The sequence below is a fragment of the Pipistrellus hanaki genome, assembly GCF_964339955.1.
Source record: "Pipistrellus hanaki genome assembly, chromosome: 10".
Classification (NCBI taxonomy): Eukaryota; Metazoa; Chordata; class Mammalia; order Chiroptera; family Vespertilionidae; genus Pipistrellus; species Pipistrellus hanaki.
Genome location: NC_140512.1, coordinates 30989930 through 31002449, shown reverse-complemented (window position 1 = coordinate 31002449; position 12520 = coordinate 30989930). Strand labels below are relative to the sequence as shown.

Below are 12520 nucleotides of genomic sequence, written 5' to 3'. Positions count from 1 at the left end.
GTGTGTATATACACACATACAATATTGATTTCAGAGAGGAAGGGAAGAGGGAGAGAGGATAGAAAGAAACATCAATGATGTGAGACTCATTGATCAGCTGCCTCCTGCACGCCCGTACTGGTTATTAAGCTGGCAACCAGGAAGCTTGCTCCCCCAATGGAGGGGTCTGGCATCATGTGCTCTGATCACAGAGTAGAACTGTGACCTCCTGGTACATAGGTCAATGCTCAACCACTGAGCCACATGGCTCCTGGCCGTGGAATCTACTCTTATAATGCAAAATTAAGAAATGTAATGATAAAATCATGCAATTAGATGTTAAGATTTGTAGCTTTAAGCAGTTATATGCTGTTAGTATATGAGAAAAAGTTATATAACAATGAAAATAAGTCTTATGAAAATAATCTAAAGTTTGCTGACTCTTCCAAAGTCCAGTGAACTAAAGCTTATCAAGTGATGCACACTGTGCCTGCTGAGCGGTTATTCTGAGTTGGTTCAAAAGGGAGGCCTCCTCTCTGTGGTTCCCTCTTTCTAGCTCATAGAACTATCTGGGAATTGCTTTCACCACTAGGTAGAATACATCTCAACACACCTTCAGAACACTGGCACTTCTGACTGCAATGAAGCCATTGAAATGACACTAAAAAAGAAGATGAGAACAGGAGGTAGAAGAGGAAAATGGACATTTTGAGTGGCCACACAACACTGTGGCAATAGATGGGATTGGTGCAGAGGTGAGGCTCAGGAGTGTATCTGAATCCACTTCCTGTTGAACCGGAGTTATCTGTGCTTCAGTGGAAAGTGTCCAGGACCCAGTACACATTTCAGTGGGCCTCAGGGGAGTACACACAGTGATCGTGCACTATGTGCTGTCCCTGGGACTTTGAATCTGTTTTCAAGAAGTAGCCAGCGATGGAGCTAGGATAGCAGGTGGAATGATGAGTTAGGAAGGCCTGTAGGTTCCTTTAGAGCTTTGGTGAATATTTTTTGAAGACCCATGAGTTACTTTCTCCTCTCTCCTGATTTCTCCCTTCTCAAGTTATGAGCCAGATTAGTCATCATTTAGACATTTTTAGGAGTAAGAATGATGGAATAAACGCGTGGATAAATAATACAAGTAATATAACCACTTATTGAGTACTTTAACTGTTTGGGGGTGTTGATGCTCAGCACTTTATGTGATTGTCTCCTATCCCCCCTCTAACCACCCAGGGAGGAGTTCCTGCTTTGTAGGTGAGGACAGTGAGGCTGAGAGGTCAGTGAAGTAGCTCAAGGTCACACAGCTAGTTAGTTTAGGTTGGACCTGGCCCCCAAACGAGGGTGGTCTGGCACTAAAGCCATGTTCTTAATCACAGCACTGGATGGACATGACACATTGGTGGTGGTAGGAGCAATTAGGAGAGTCTTGATTTCTAGGCATGTACTGTGTTATGTCAGTGGTTAACACAAGTTACCATCAGTGTGAAGCTGTATGTAATGTGGACCAGTCAAAGATGGAAGATTTGAGATCTGATTTCAAATACATAGAGATGTGAGTACAGATTGGTGCTAATCTGGTTTTGGGGGAAATAGTTGACCCTTTCTGAGTCTTAGTTTTCCTTTGGTGAAATGAGGATAATGATAGGCTGTCTCTGAGTTCCAGGGTGGCTGTGAGGTTCCCATGAGGTGAGAGTCATGGTTTGAACACCATGAAATGCTCTGTACACATTAGGCAACATGGCTTACGCGTGTTGAGTCACTGTATGGATTTTCTCCTGCGTCCGAGGGAGGCTCTGGGAGTTACAAAGGCAGCGCTCCGTTCCTCTCTCCCTCGGAGGCGTGCAGTCCTGGTGGTGAGCACTGAGTGTGCGTGTGGGGATCAGCAAGGAGAGGAGCACTGTGGGAATTCAGGGCAGGAGAAACCCACTCTGAAAGAGCACCGCCCAGGGAAGGCTTTATGACAGAGAGAATTAATTACATTTCAAAGGATGTGGTATTCCGAGGGAGCAAGAATAGTTCACTTTGTGGACACTTTCCCTTGCTTTTAAAAGGAAAACCAACTAAGTGCCTCAGGTCACCATATGCCTTTTAACAAATGTTACTTATGGACTGTCCTGTGATGTGGAGCTCGGAGGTAATGTCTCTGCTCTTAAAAGACGAGGTGGAGGCATTTTTATGCTGTTCCATCCCCTCCCTATAGAGTTCATTCTCTCCACCTTCCTCAGACTGGACCTGCAAGGGGGGATCTCCTCCTGCAGCCTTAGGTTGGTTAGCAGGCTATACCACCCCCCCCCCCCTTTCTTAATTGAACAGTAAAGAACACTACCTAATTCAGGATTTTTAAAAGATCACAAATTCTTGTGGATTAAAAATAGCACTGGTGGTTACAAGTGCTCAGCTGAAATTAAAAGAGTTATCAGTCTTTCTTTGGGAAAGAAGGTGACCAACCACTGGTTTCCAAAGAGTACCTCTCCCATTCCAGTGATTAGTTAATAAAATTATTCCCAACAGTGGTGGGCAAAGGAACTCAGACATTACACACTGAGAGACAGAGAACCCATTGTCCAAAGATCTCAGAAGAGTCTTTGCAAACACACAGAAGGGATTTAGAACAATTTGCATAAATCTCCCCGTGGATAGCGCCATGGCTCGAGTATTGGGGTGGTTCCAGGAACCCCTCTTGGCTCTGTCGTGGGGTGACGCTGTGCTTGGTGAGTATTCAGTCTCATGACAGTTTTGCCAGCAGGACTGGGTGATGGGAGGCTGAATAAGCCCACTGTTTGGTTCCACATAAGGACTCTTTTGTGTTGGCCTGGGGCAGCCACGTTCAAGTTTGTCTTGCTTTTTCCCGTGATGATTTTGGACTTTGTGGGCTGGAGAATTAAGCACAACACCTATTCTGAGCTAATCTGTTACATTTTGCTCTTGAAAGGTAGCCATAGCCCCTTGTATTTCCAGAATGTAGAGAATAATAGCCATACCTTTGGAGACCTTTGTCTTCTTAAATTCAAAGCCAGGGAGAGGAGGAGACTTCGCTTGGCATGCCCAGAGAGCTGGGACACTCCCACCTGCTCCTGGTGGCACTGTGGGAAGTAACCCCTTCTGTTTGTTAATATGATTTGCCTTGTTCACTAACTTCTTTAAGAACTATCTTCTCTTGCAGAGTTAACCAACAGATTGTACTTTAATATTAACTACTCCCCTATGAAAGGGTAGGGGTCACTCTGGAGTATAGTTTTAAAATGCCAGATGATTAGAAATCTGTTTCAACTTTTCTTTTTTCTTCTTCTTTTTGAGGAAAAAAAAAAAAAAGAAAAAAAAAAAGGTATGCATTCAACACTACTACATATTTGGAGCTTTACACGTTGCTTGCCCAGAATGTTAGCATTCATGAAGCCACATATGGAGTCTAATTTAAAATTCAGGAAGTAGGTTTTGTACTGGGGAACTTACTGTTTAAGTACAAAAACTGAAATCCTCTAATTTCTGACCTGGAGTTTATTTCTTTCAGTCGCTCGCTAGCCTGATTTCTCAGCTTTGTTCTAATAATACAAATGTCTTTATGTTTATTTGTAGGTGGCTTTAACCAAGCGAGCGGATCCCGCTGAGCTCAGAACAATATTTTTGAAGGTCAGTATAAAGGAATCTATCTTGTTTCTTGGTTGATTTGTGTTTTGTAACTTTTAAAGGCTATTCTTTTAAGCAGCTCTTTATTTTATTGTTGTAGTTCTTAAGAATCCCCCAAAGTATCTTTACTTGAGACTCATAAAAGAGATCCTTAACAATTATACCTATTGTTTTTTTAAAACTTGTGTTATTGGTTTGTGATATGTTTACATTTTCATTTCTCTTATTTCACATGGTGTCAGGTATTGAAAAGGAGTTCCTGGGGGATTTAGTCTCCAACCCATTTACCTTCCCAGGTTGACTTGTGCGGTTTGATGGTAATGCTTTTTCTCCTAAGCAGTTTAAAGCTCTTTGTAAACACTTCAGTAATCCTTCTTTCATCCAGAAGCCCATCATCATCATTGTCATCATCATCATCATTTTATTACAGCGGTGCTGCCTGGTGGGGAGGCCTCAGTATGAGTAATGCTAGATGTGAGATCACAACAGACACCATGCAAGTTTATAGCCTTAGTTTCTTCTAGTTTCGCCTACTTTGCCATATTGCACAGCGAATGATTAATCCTCCAGTAAAAGTCTACTTCAGATTCCAAAAACTGAACCACTTTTAATGCCATTCAACTGGAATCAAATTACTCAAAAAAAGAGAAGGCCACTTTTATAAAGATAAATTTAAAAGTATTTATGTATCCTTCTTCTAAACCAGGGGTCTTCAAACTACGGCCCGCGGGCCACATGCGGCCCGCAGAGGAGTCTGATCCGGCCCGCCAGGTTTTTTGGGCAGTGAGCGCAGCCGAGGTGTTACAGTAGGAATTAGTAGTTCATATAGTCCGGCCCTCCAGCTCTCTGAGGGACCGTGATCTGGCCCCCACTTTAAAAAGTTTGAGGACCCCTGAAACATACAAAAGGTAACTGTGCTATAGTATATAAAGAAGACCCAGGCTTTGAATAAGAAACTTAATAATCTGCTGTGTACTGAGAATATATGTCTTTAAAAGTTAAATAATTTTATATGCATCACTTTCTTCATCAATATGCATTTCCATTAAAAAATAGAAAAAATCAGGGAATTTAAACACTGACAGGATTATTCGAGATTGAGTGTTTATGGGAGCCATAAAGAATCTTTTTCTCTTATAGATACACACTAAAGTATTTACAGAGATTATGATATCTGAGATTTGCTTTTAAAAATCCAGTTTTGGTGGGGTAGGGAAAAATGAGCAGGCAGTATGAGGATAATTTTTGAAATTGAGAAATGCAATATTAAGTTTTTATACTATTCTCTCTACTTTTGTGTGCTTGAACATTTTCATAATAAGTTCCAAAGATTGTAAAGGTTCAATGAAAAAAACTTTGTGAAAGTGCCCAGCACCTGATTTACATTAGATATTGATTCAGTAAATGTTTACAATGAAATAATTCAAACACAGAAAGCCAAAGTCTCCAAAGGAAAGTGATTAAAAATATGAGCAGTTTTGGGGAGAGGGGAAAAAAGGGTACATTTACAAGGAGGCTTGGATTATATATAAGAAAGCAGAAACCTTTTATAAATTTATTCTTGGCCCCAAAGGACAATACAATATAGAGATTCTAAGGTGGAAAGTGATTCTGGATACTGACAGTCCAGGAAACACCTAGACCAGTGTCTGTTATGCATTTTGGGCACAGATTGGGATCAGGTGTAGATGAGGGAACCTCAGATATTTGTAGTATGTATATTTAAGGTCTTTATCGAAAAACTTGAATGATGTCATTCTAGAAGACCACTTGCAGAAGAGCATGTGAGTGGGTTGCCAAAGAGCCTAGAGAAAAGAGTCAAGTTCATTACCTTGAGCTGGCAAAGCCATAGACCTATCTTTGAACTCAAGACCTGTCTGTTATGCATTTCTGTTTTCTAAACCAGCAGTAGTCACAGACATCCTTTTAACAGCTTTCCGAGTGTCTCAGCAGATGGTGCATCTAGATGTACTCACAGAGAGGAAGGGAGAGGGACAAAGAGTTAGGAACATCAATGAGAGAGAAACATCGATCAGCTGCCTCCTGCACACCCTCTACTGGGGCTGTGCCCTCAACTAAGTACATGCCCTTGACCGGAATCGAACCTGGGATCCTTCAGTCTGCAGGCCGATGCTCTATCCACTGAGCCAAACCAGTCAGGGCCTCACTCGTCTTTTGGCGTAATCAGTGGAGAGGCTCCAGGTAAAAGCAATGTCTACCTTTTGAGGCCATGTGGCAGCTGGCAAGGCTAGGTTAAGATCCTACTTTGGGACAATATGTCCTTTCCCGATGCAGTTTCTCAATGGCAGGCAAGTCTATACTAGAAACAAATCCGATTGGTCAAGCAGACCCTGGGGAGGGTAGGAATTCCATGCGGGGTTTTGGAGTGCCAGCTCTGGGGTTGCTGGGTAAGTGGGCCTGTGGGCTGGGGTGGGATCTATGGAACCCAGTGGGGAAGTGTTGTCTGTCCTCCCTAGGGGGTGGCTAGGACTACCTGGCTATTGAGCCAGACTTCAGTATGACTTCGAGTCCGAGGGGATGATGTGGGGAGAACCGTCTCTGAAGAAAACAGCGGTCAGCAGTTTCTGGAAGGGATTGTGGATCTGGCAAAGGTTCGGGTGACCTCATCAGGCCTGGGTAGTGTGGTACCGATGCAAATCCTTGGCTCAGCACGCTGAGGATCTCTTGTTTACCATCTACCGCAGACGCAGACGGTGCTGTGGTGGGGGAAGAATAGGAGCGAGGCGCCCCGGGGACTGTGCCAGGCACGTCTCCGCGGTGGCTGGGTTTTATAGTTAATTACGGACCAGCCATCAGCGTTCTGTAAACCTGACTACTTGGCGGATTTTCTGACTTTCCCCCTGACATTTCTTTCTAATAAATATCCCAGCCTTCTCTCTGTTAACCTGGGTAGAGGATTCTTCCGTAGCCTGGGGGATGTGAAGAGAAGCATCATTGTACCCTTGGGCAGAAGGGCTGTTGGTAGGGGACCTGGCAGCTGTGGAGATGGGAGAGCCAGTGGAACCCAGGCAGATGAGGAGAGAGGGGTCCTGGAGGACTAAAAGGGGCCCGATCCCGGCTTATGTTGAGTTTTTGTGTTAATTTCTACTTCAGTTTTTTTTTTTCTTCTTTTTTTTTTTGAAGGTGTTTACTGTATGTTAAGTAGTGTGAGAGGTATGGGGTATATAAAAGTGTATAAATTATGGCTCCTGCACTTAAATATTTCACAGTGCAATAGAAAGGTAAAGTGTAATAAAAAGATAAAGCCATTATATGGATGATAAGCATTATATAGCATTAATTAGCAGGAAGATGATAAGGGGCTAATTATATCTCCCTGGAGAGAGTCATTGAAGTTAGAGGGAGGTGGTGGTGGTTGAGCTGCATTTGAAGATGAGTAGGCGTTTATTTATCAAACGGAGAAGGAAGAAGAGCTTTCTGGGACAAAGGAAGAACATTCTAGGCAAAGGAAGAGCTTGTGCTCTATGAGTACCAGGAGTGTGGGGTGGCCTGGAGCATAGGGTTTGGGCAATGATACTGGAATGGTAAGTAGGGCAGGACTTACTGTAAACATTTCTCCGTAAGGCCATTGAGCTTCACTGTGCAGGCTGTTCTTGAGGTAAGTGCCGGCTTATGTTTTGTCCAGGAGTGGAAATTAAAGTCTAGGTGTGGTCAGTTTTGCTTCTACCATGAATTTTGTTGTCTGCTTAACACTTTTGATGCTGATTCATGTTGATTTAAACAGATGTGTATTTGATACCACTGTAATTAAAGGGTGTTATTAAAGGGTTAGTTATTAATAACAGGAAAGGAGCAAAGGGAAGGCCATATAGTATAGGCATGTCAACCACGCAAATAAAAATCATTCTCCCGTGCAGTCTCAGAAAATTATTCTTCTCAAGATAGCATAAGGACCCCAGTAGGAAATATCTTCATGTCTAGCTCCAACCATCCATTCATCCATCCATCCATCCATATTTATTATGAGGAATTGGCCTACACCATCCATTATAGAGACTGTGCAGTTCCATGATGCCTGCAAGTTGGAGATCCAGGAAAACTGGTGATGTAACTTGTTCAAGTCGGAAGGCCTGAGAACCAAAGAAACTGATGATGTAAATCTCAGGGTGAGGCCCAGAAAAGGTATGTCCCAGCTCAGGCAAGGGGGCAGGAAAAAAGGGACCAGTTCATCCCTCCTCCAACTTTTGTTCTCTCAGGCCTTCGGTGGATTAAATGATGCCGGTCCAACCCTGGGAAAGGCAGTCCCACTACTGAGTCCACAGATTCAGGTGCATGTCACCCAGATAAGCCACACTCAGAAATGTTTCATCTGGGCACCTGCTGGCCAGTCAGGTTGACACAAAATTAACCATCCCATTTATATTGTAGCATATTGGGTTGTGCAAGGAATCCTAAAAGCCTTCCTGTTTCATACGTATACGTTTAATTGTATTAAAACGTCTCAAAATGGTTAAGGAGAGAGGCTCTGGTCACTTGGAAAAGCTGTTCACTGTGCGCCCCTTTCTCTTTGGCCATCTGTCATCCGCCTATCCCTGTTCTTTGTGTAGCTCACTGTCCTCCCTCCTCCACATCCCTCAGATCACTGCGGTGTCTCCAGGACCAAGGGGCCCTTCCCTGCGCCACAGGAAAATATACGATGCTAAGTCGTTTCTCAACATTTCCCACAGCACCCGGGGCTCCACAAAGCAGGAATGAGCAGGTCCCAACTCCACGAGCTGGAGTGTAACATGCTGAAGGCCAGACCTGGGGAACGCTGTAAAAAACCATCACACGCCACCTAATCCTTACTGACCATTTCTGCTCTAGAATGAAGAGGACTCTACTAGAGCAGCATTTCCTACCCCCTTCCTACAGCCCTACAAGAAGCCATGCTGTTAACAGTCTCTTCCAGCTCAGCCTGTTTGTCATCCTTCTTCCTTTGTTTGTTTTTTACTTTGAGGGTACATTTTTAAAATAGGGAATAGGGGAACAAGGAAGGGCTAAGCACAGAAGAAGCAACAGGAGAGAACTAGGCTCACCGGGAAATCAAGTGAAAAATGGGGCGTTGGAGACAGGTTCGAGGGTGAGCCTGGACGAGCTGCCTCTGCCCATTGCTCTCCTGGTTGCAAGTCTCCTGGGTTCCTTAGAAGTTAGGGGATGCATGCCTGGGAGGATGAGGGGAGGAAAGGAGAAGGGGGAGAGAGGGGTGCGAGTGTGTTTCCTGGAGGGAGAGGGTGCCTTGTCACCCTTTCTTACATCCTTGATGTCCTTGAAGCAGAAATGGGCAAAAGAATTAGATTATATTCATCTATGACTTCATAATTAAATCCCACTTTTAATAAAAGCCCTATATCCTTGCTAAAGAACAAGAAATAGGTTGTAATCCAGAATTTCTCAACATCAGCATTATTGATATTGTGGGCTGGATACTCTCTTGTAAGGGGTCGTCCTGTGCCCTGTACCACATTCAGCTGAACCCCTGTCCTCTACTAGTGAGGTGCCAGTAGCATTCCTCTCCCTGAGGTATGACAATCAAAACTGTCATTAGACACTGCCAGGAGTCCCCCTTGGGGGAAATATTGACAAGCAGAGGAAGCTCAGAGCTGGAGAACTCCACCCCCATGAAGGCAGGTTAACACGCAGACAGCTCCTCCTCGCTGGTTGTACTCAGCTACTAGGGGCCATTGACATTCGCAAGCTGTCCATCAGACTAAGCTGCCCCCAGGAGAACCACTGGTATAAACATGAACCTTGGCATACTTAAGTTTTCGCTTTTTCTTTGAAGTGATGGAAAATAGCTTTTGTGAAGTGAATATTATCGTATCTGATATGTTATCCTTTGAATATTTCAGCTTTTCCACCTGTTCATCTTACAATTGTGTACTTTTGAGAATAAAATATCTCTTCTCTCTCTTTTTTTTTAAAACAGTATGCAAGCATTGAGAAGAATGGTGAATTTTTCATGTCTCCCGATGACTTTGTCACTCGATATTTGAACATTTTTGGAGAAAGCAAGCCTAATCCAAAGACTGTGGAACTTGTAAGCGGTGTGGTGGATCAAACCAAGGATGGGTATGTTTATTTCTTATTATCTCATTTAATATTTTTGCTCGAAACAGCTTTCTGTTGCTTTAAAGATTAGGAAGTCTGCATATACTTCCCATCTCTTAAGAGCATTTTCAAGTAATACATTATTTTAGAAACAATAACTTTAATATTTCCTAACGCATTTGTATCACAGATGTGGATTTTGCATGTGTATTTCTTAATACAGTTTAAAGTACTATTTATTGTTTCATGGGACTGTTGTAGTTGATAAGTGGTATGAAGATATCCCAGAGTGTTTGTATTTATGTTGGTATTTTTCAAAGGAACTGTAAAATTGTGAGTAAATATAAAAACATAGCTCTAAGAATATAACTTTTCTCTTAATATTTCCCTCTGCTCCAATAACTTTTAAATCTAACATGTGATTAAATGCTACTAGTAACGGACTGAGTAATATGATTCCAAATCCCCATGCAAAGTGTGCTAACCACGCTGGAAAAGAAAGACCAAACCATCTAAAATTCAGTAGGACACTTGGCAAAATGCCCTGGGATTGTTTTTCCTGCCAGCCTTCTCGGTTTACATTTTAAACAGGAGTCTTGCCTAAGCTGTCTTAGGTTGCAGTCGGCTTTTATCACAAAGCGCAGAAGTTTGGACTCCGCACCCTTACTGATATGAACACTAGTAAAGTCCCCTCATAGCCACCTATAACCTACAGGAACCAGCCTCTCTGTCTAAACCATGGTGGGCCTCCCAGTCTTCCGTTCTTGCTCCTTGCCAGCACCTACCCCTTGGACAGAATACAGTTACCTGCCATTCTGAGGTGGCTTTTTTCTTTTCTTTTTCTAGCTCTGTGCCTTTATCTGTCACTTGTCGGATTTTCCCACATGCATTGGCTTGAGATACAGCCAACATGAAATCTCTTGTTGTGCCATGAATGCTCTCCGTTCTTACCAGCACTTCCTTTTTTTTTTTAGTTATCTATCGGTTGTCCCATCACTCTCAGAAATAAGCTGTCCTAAAATGAAGGTTTTGCAGAGTGGGAAGGAGTGGGGTGGATGTCGGCAGTTACACTCGCTGTTGTTTCCTGAAGTTTGGCTGCGTTATGCCTTTTCTCTCTGACCCAGTAGCAGTTATTGGGGTTACTCTGTGTTCTGTCTCCATCCCAAGGCGGGGTCATTGCTAGATGGTACAGGGAGAGGCTGAAATATATTTCATACTAGTCCACAAAAGCAAAACCTAGAAAGGACATAGAATTAGTCTAGCAAACATTTTTATTTTTTTTTATTTTTGAGAAAATTTGGTTGCCTCCATACCTTCTGTGTGAATGATTCAGATGAAGGGTGACCAACTTATGCAACATAAATGGTCTGACTCAGTGATTAAGATCTTTTTCTTTCCTTGATAGTTTAAAAGTTCTTAAACTATATAAAAATTAGAAGAATGCAACGAACACCCAGTACATGTCATTCATCTGGATTGACTGATTGTTAACAGTTTTCCAGCTTTGCCTCTGCTTTTACATCCATACTTTCTGCACACAAACGTGCTCACGCATAAGTTCCTTTTTTGGCTGGACTATTAAATTGTAAGTTGCAGCCATCATGAGACTTGAGCATTTATCTTCTAAGACTAAGAACATTCTTCTACACAACCACCACCCTATGATCATACCTAGGAGAATTAATAATCATGCCAAATAACATTTGATATGTAGTCCATTTTCAAGCATGCCAGATCTCTCTGTCCATCTCCTCTCTCAAATGCCTCATCTCCTTTTTCTAAAATCCAGAATCCAGTTAAGGTTTTTATATTACATTTAGTTCTCTCTCTCTCTTTCTCTCTCTCTCTCTCTCTCTCCCCCTCCCCCCCCCCCCCCACTGGAGGATTTTTCCTTTTTTTCAGAATGGAAGGGAGGGTTGGGGGAGGAGAGAGAGAGAGAGGGAGTGGGGGAGAGAGAGAGAGGGAGAGAGAGACAGAGAGAAAGAGGAACATCAATGTGAAAGAGATGCATTGATTGGTTGCCTCCTTACCTGGGGCCCAGAATGTACGTGCTCTTGACAGGGAATCGAACCCTTGACCCTTTGGTTTGTGGGCCAGTGCTCTACCATTGAGCTACACTGGCCAGGGCTGTATTAATCTAGAACAGATCCTTGCCTTTTAATGGTTTTTCATGACATTAACTTTTATTTTATCTATCTATCTATCTATCTATCTATTTATTTATTTATTTTAATATATTTTATTGATTTTGTACAGATAGGAAGGGAGAGGGATAGAGAGTTAGAAACATCGATGAGAGAGAGTCATCGATCAGCTGCCTCTTGCACATCCCCTACTGGGGATATGCCCGCAACCAAGGCACATGCCCTTGACCGGAATCGAACCCAGGACCCTTCAGTCCCCAAGCTGACTCTCTATCCATTGAGCCAAACCGGTTTCGGCTCATGACATTAACTTTTAAAATCTTGGCCCAGTGATTTTATTGAAGGTCCCACATTCTGGACTTGCCTGATTCTTTCTTCACACCTGCCTGTTCAAGTTTGGGGTGTAGATTAGGACAGACTCTGCTACCTGCTGCATCTTCTCAGGAGGCACGCTGATTCCAAGTTTGATCAGTTGCTAATGGTGGTACCATTAGGTATTTCCATTGTATGGGGCCGTTTTTGTTTTGTAATTAGCATATAGAATACTTTGAGAAAGTGTGGATGTATTGTTTCATAGCAACTTTTCACCCAATAGTTTCTGCATCCATGATAATCCTTTTCTGAATCAGTTATTACACTGGGGTTTGAAAAATGGTCATTAAAAAAAAAATCCCGTCTGTATTGTTTGCCATTCTTTGGTGAAGAAAAGCTTTCTTACA

The 12520-nt window shown here is 42.8% G+C and overlaps 1 protein-coding gene across 2 annotated transcripts in view; it reads left to right on the top strand.

The window, feature by feature from the left end:
• Positions 1-12520, top strand: part of SLC25A13 (solute carrier family 25 member 13) — a 153341-nt gene that overhangs the window by 21190 nt on the left and 119631 nt on the right. For both annotated transcript variants that reach the window (XM_084896668.1, XM_084896667.1), the window contains exons 2-3: positions 3556-3609; positions 9536-9678. In XM_084896668.1, the coding sequence (XP_084752794.1) occupies positions 9675-9678 (4 nt within the window). In that variant the 5' untranslated portion in view covers positions 3556-3609; positions 9536-9674. The remainder of the gene's footprint in view (positions 1-3555; positions 3610-9535; positions 9679-12520) is intronic.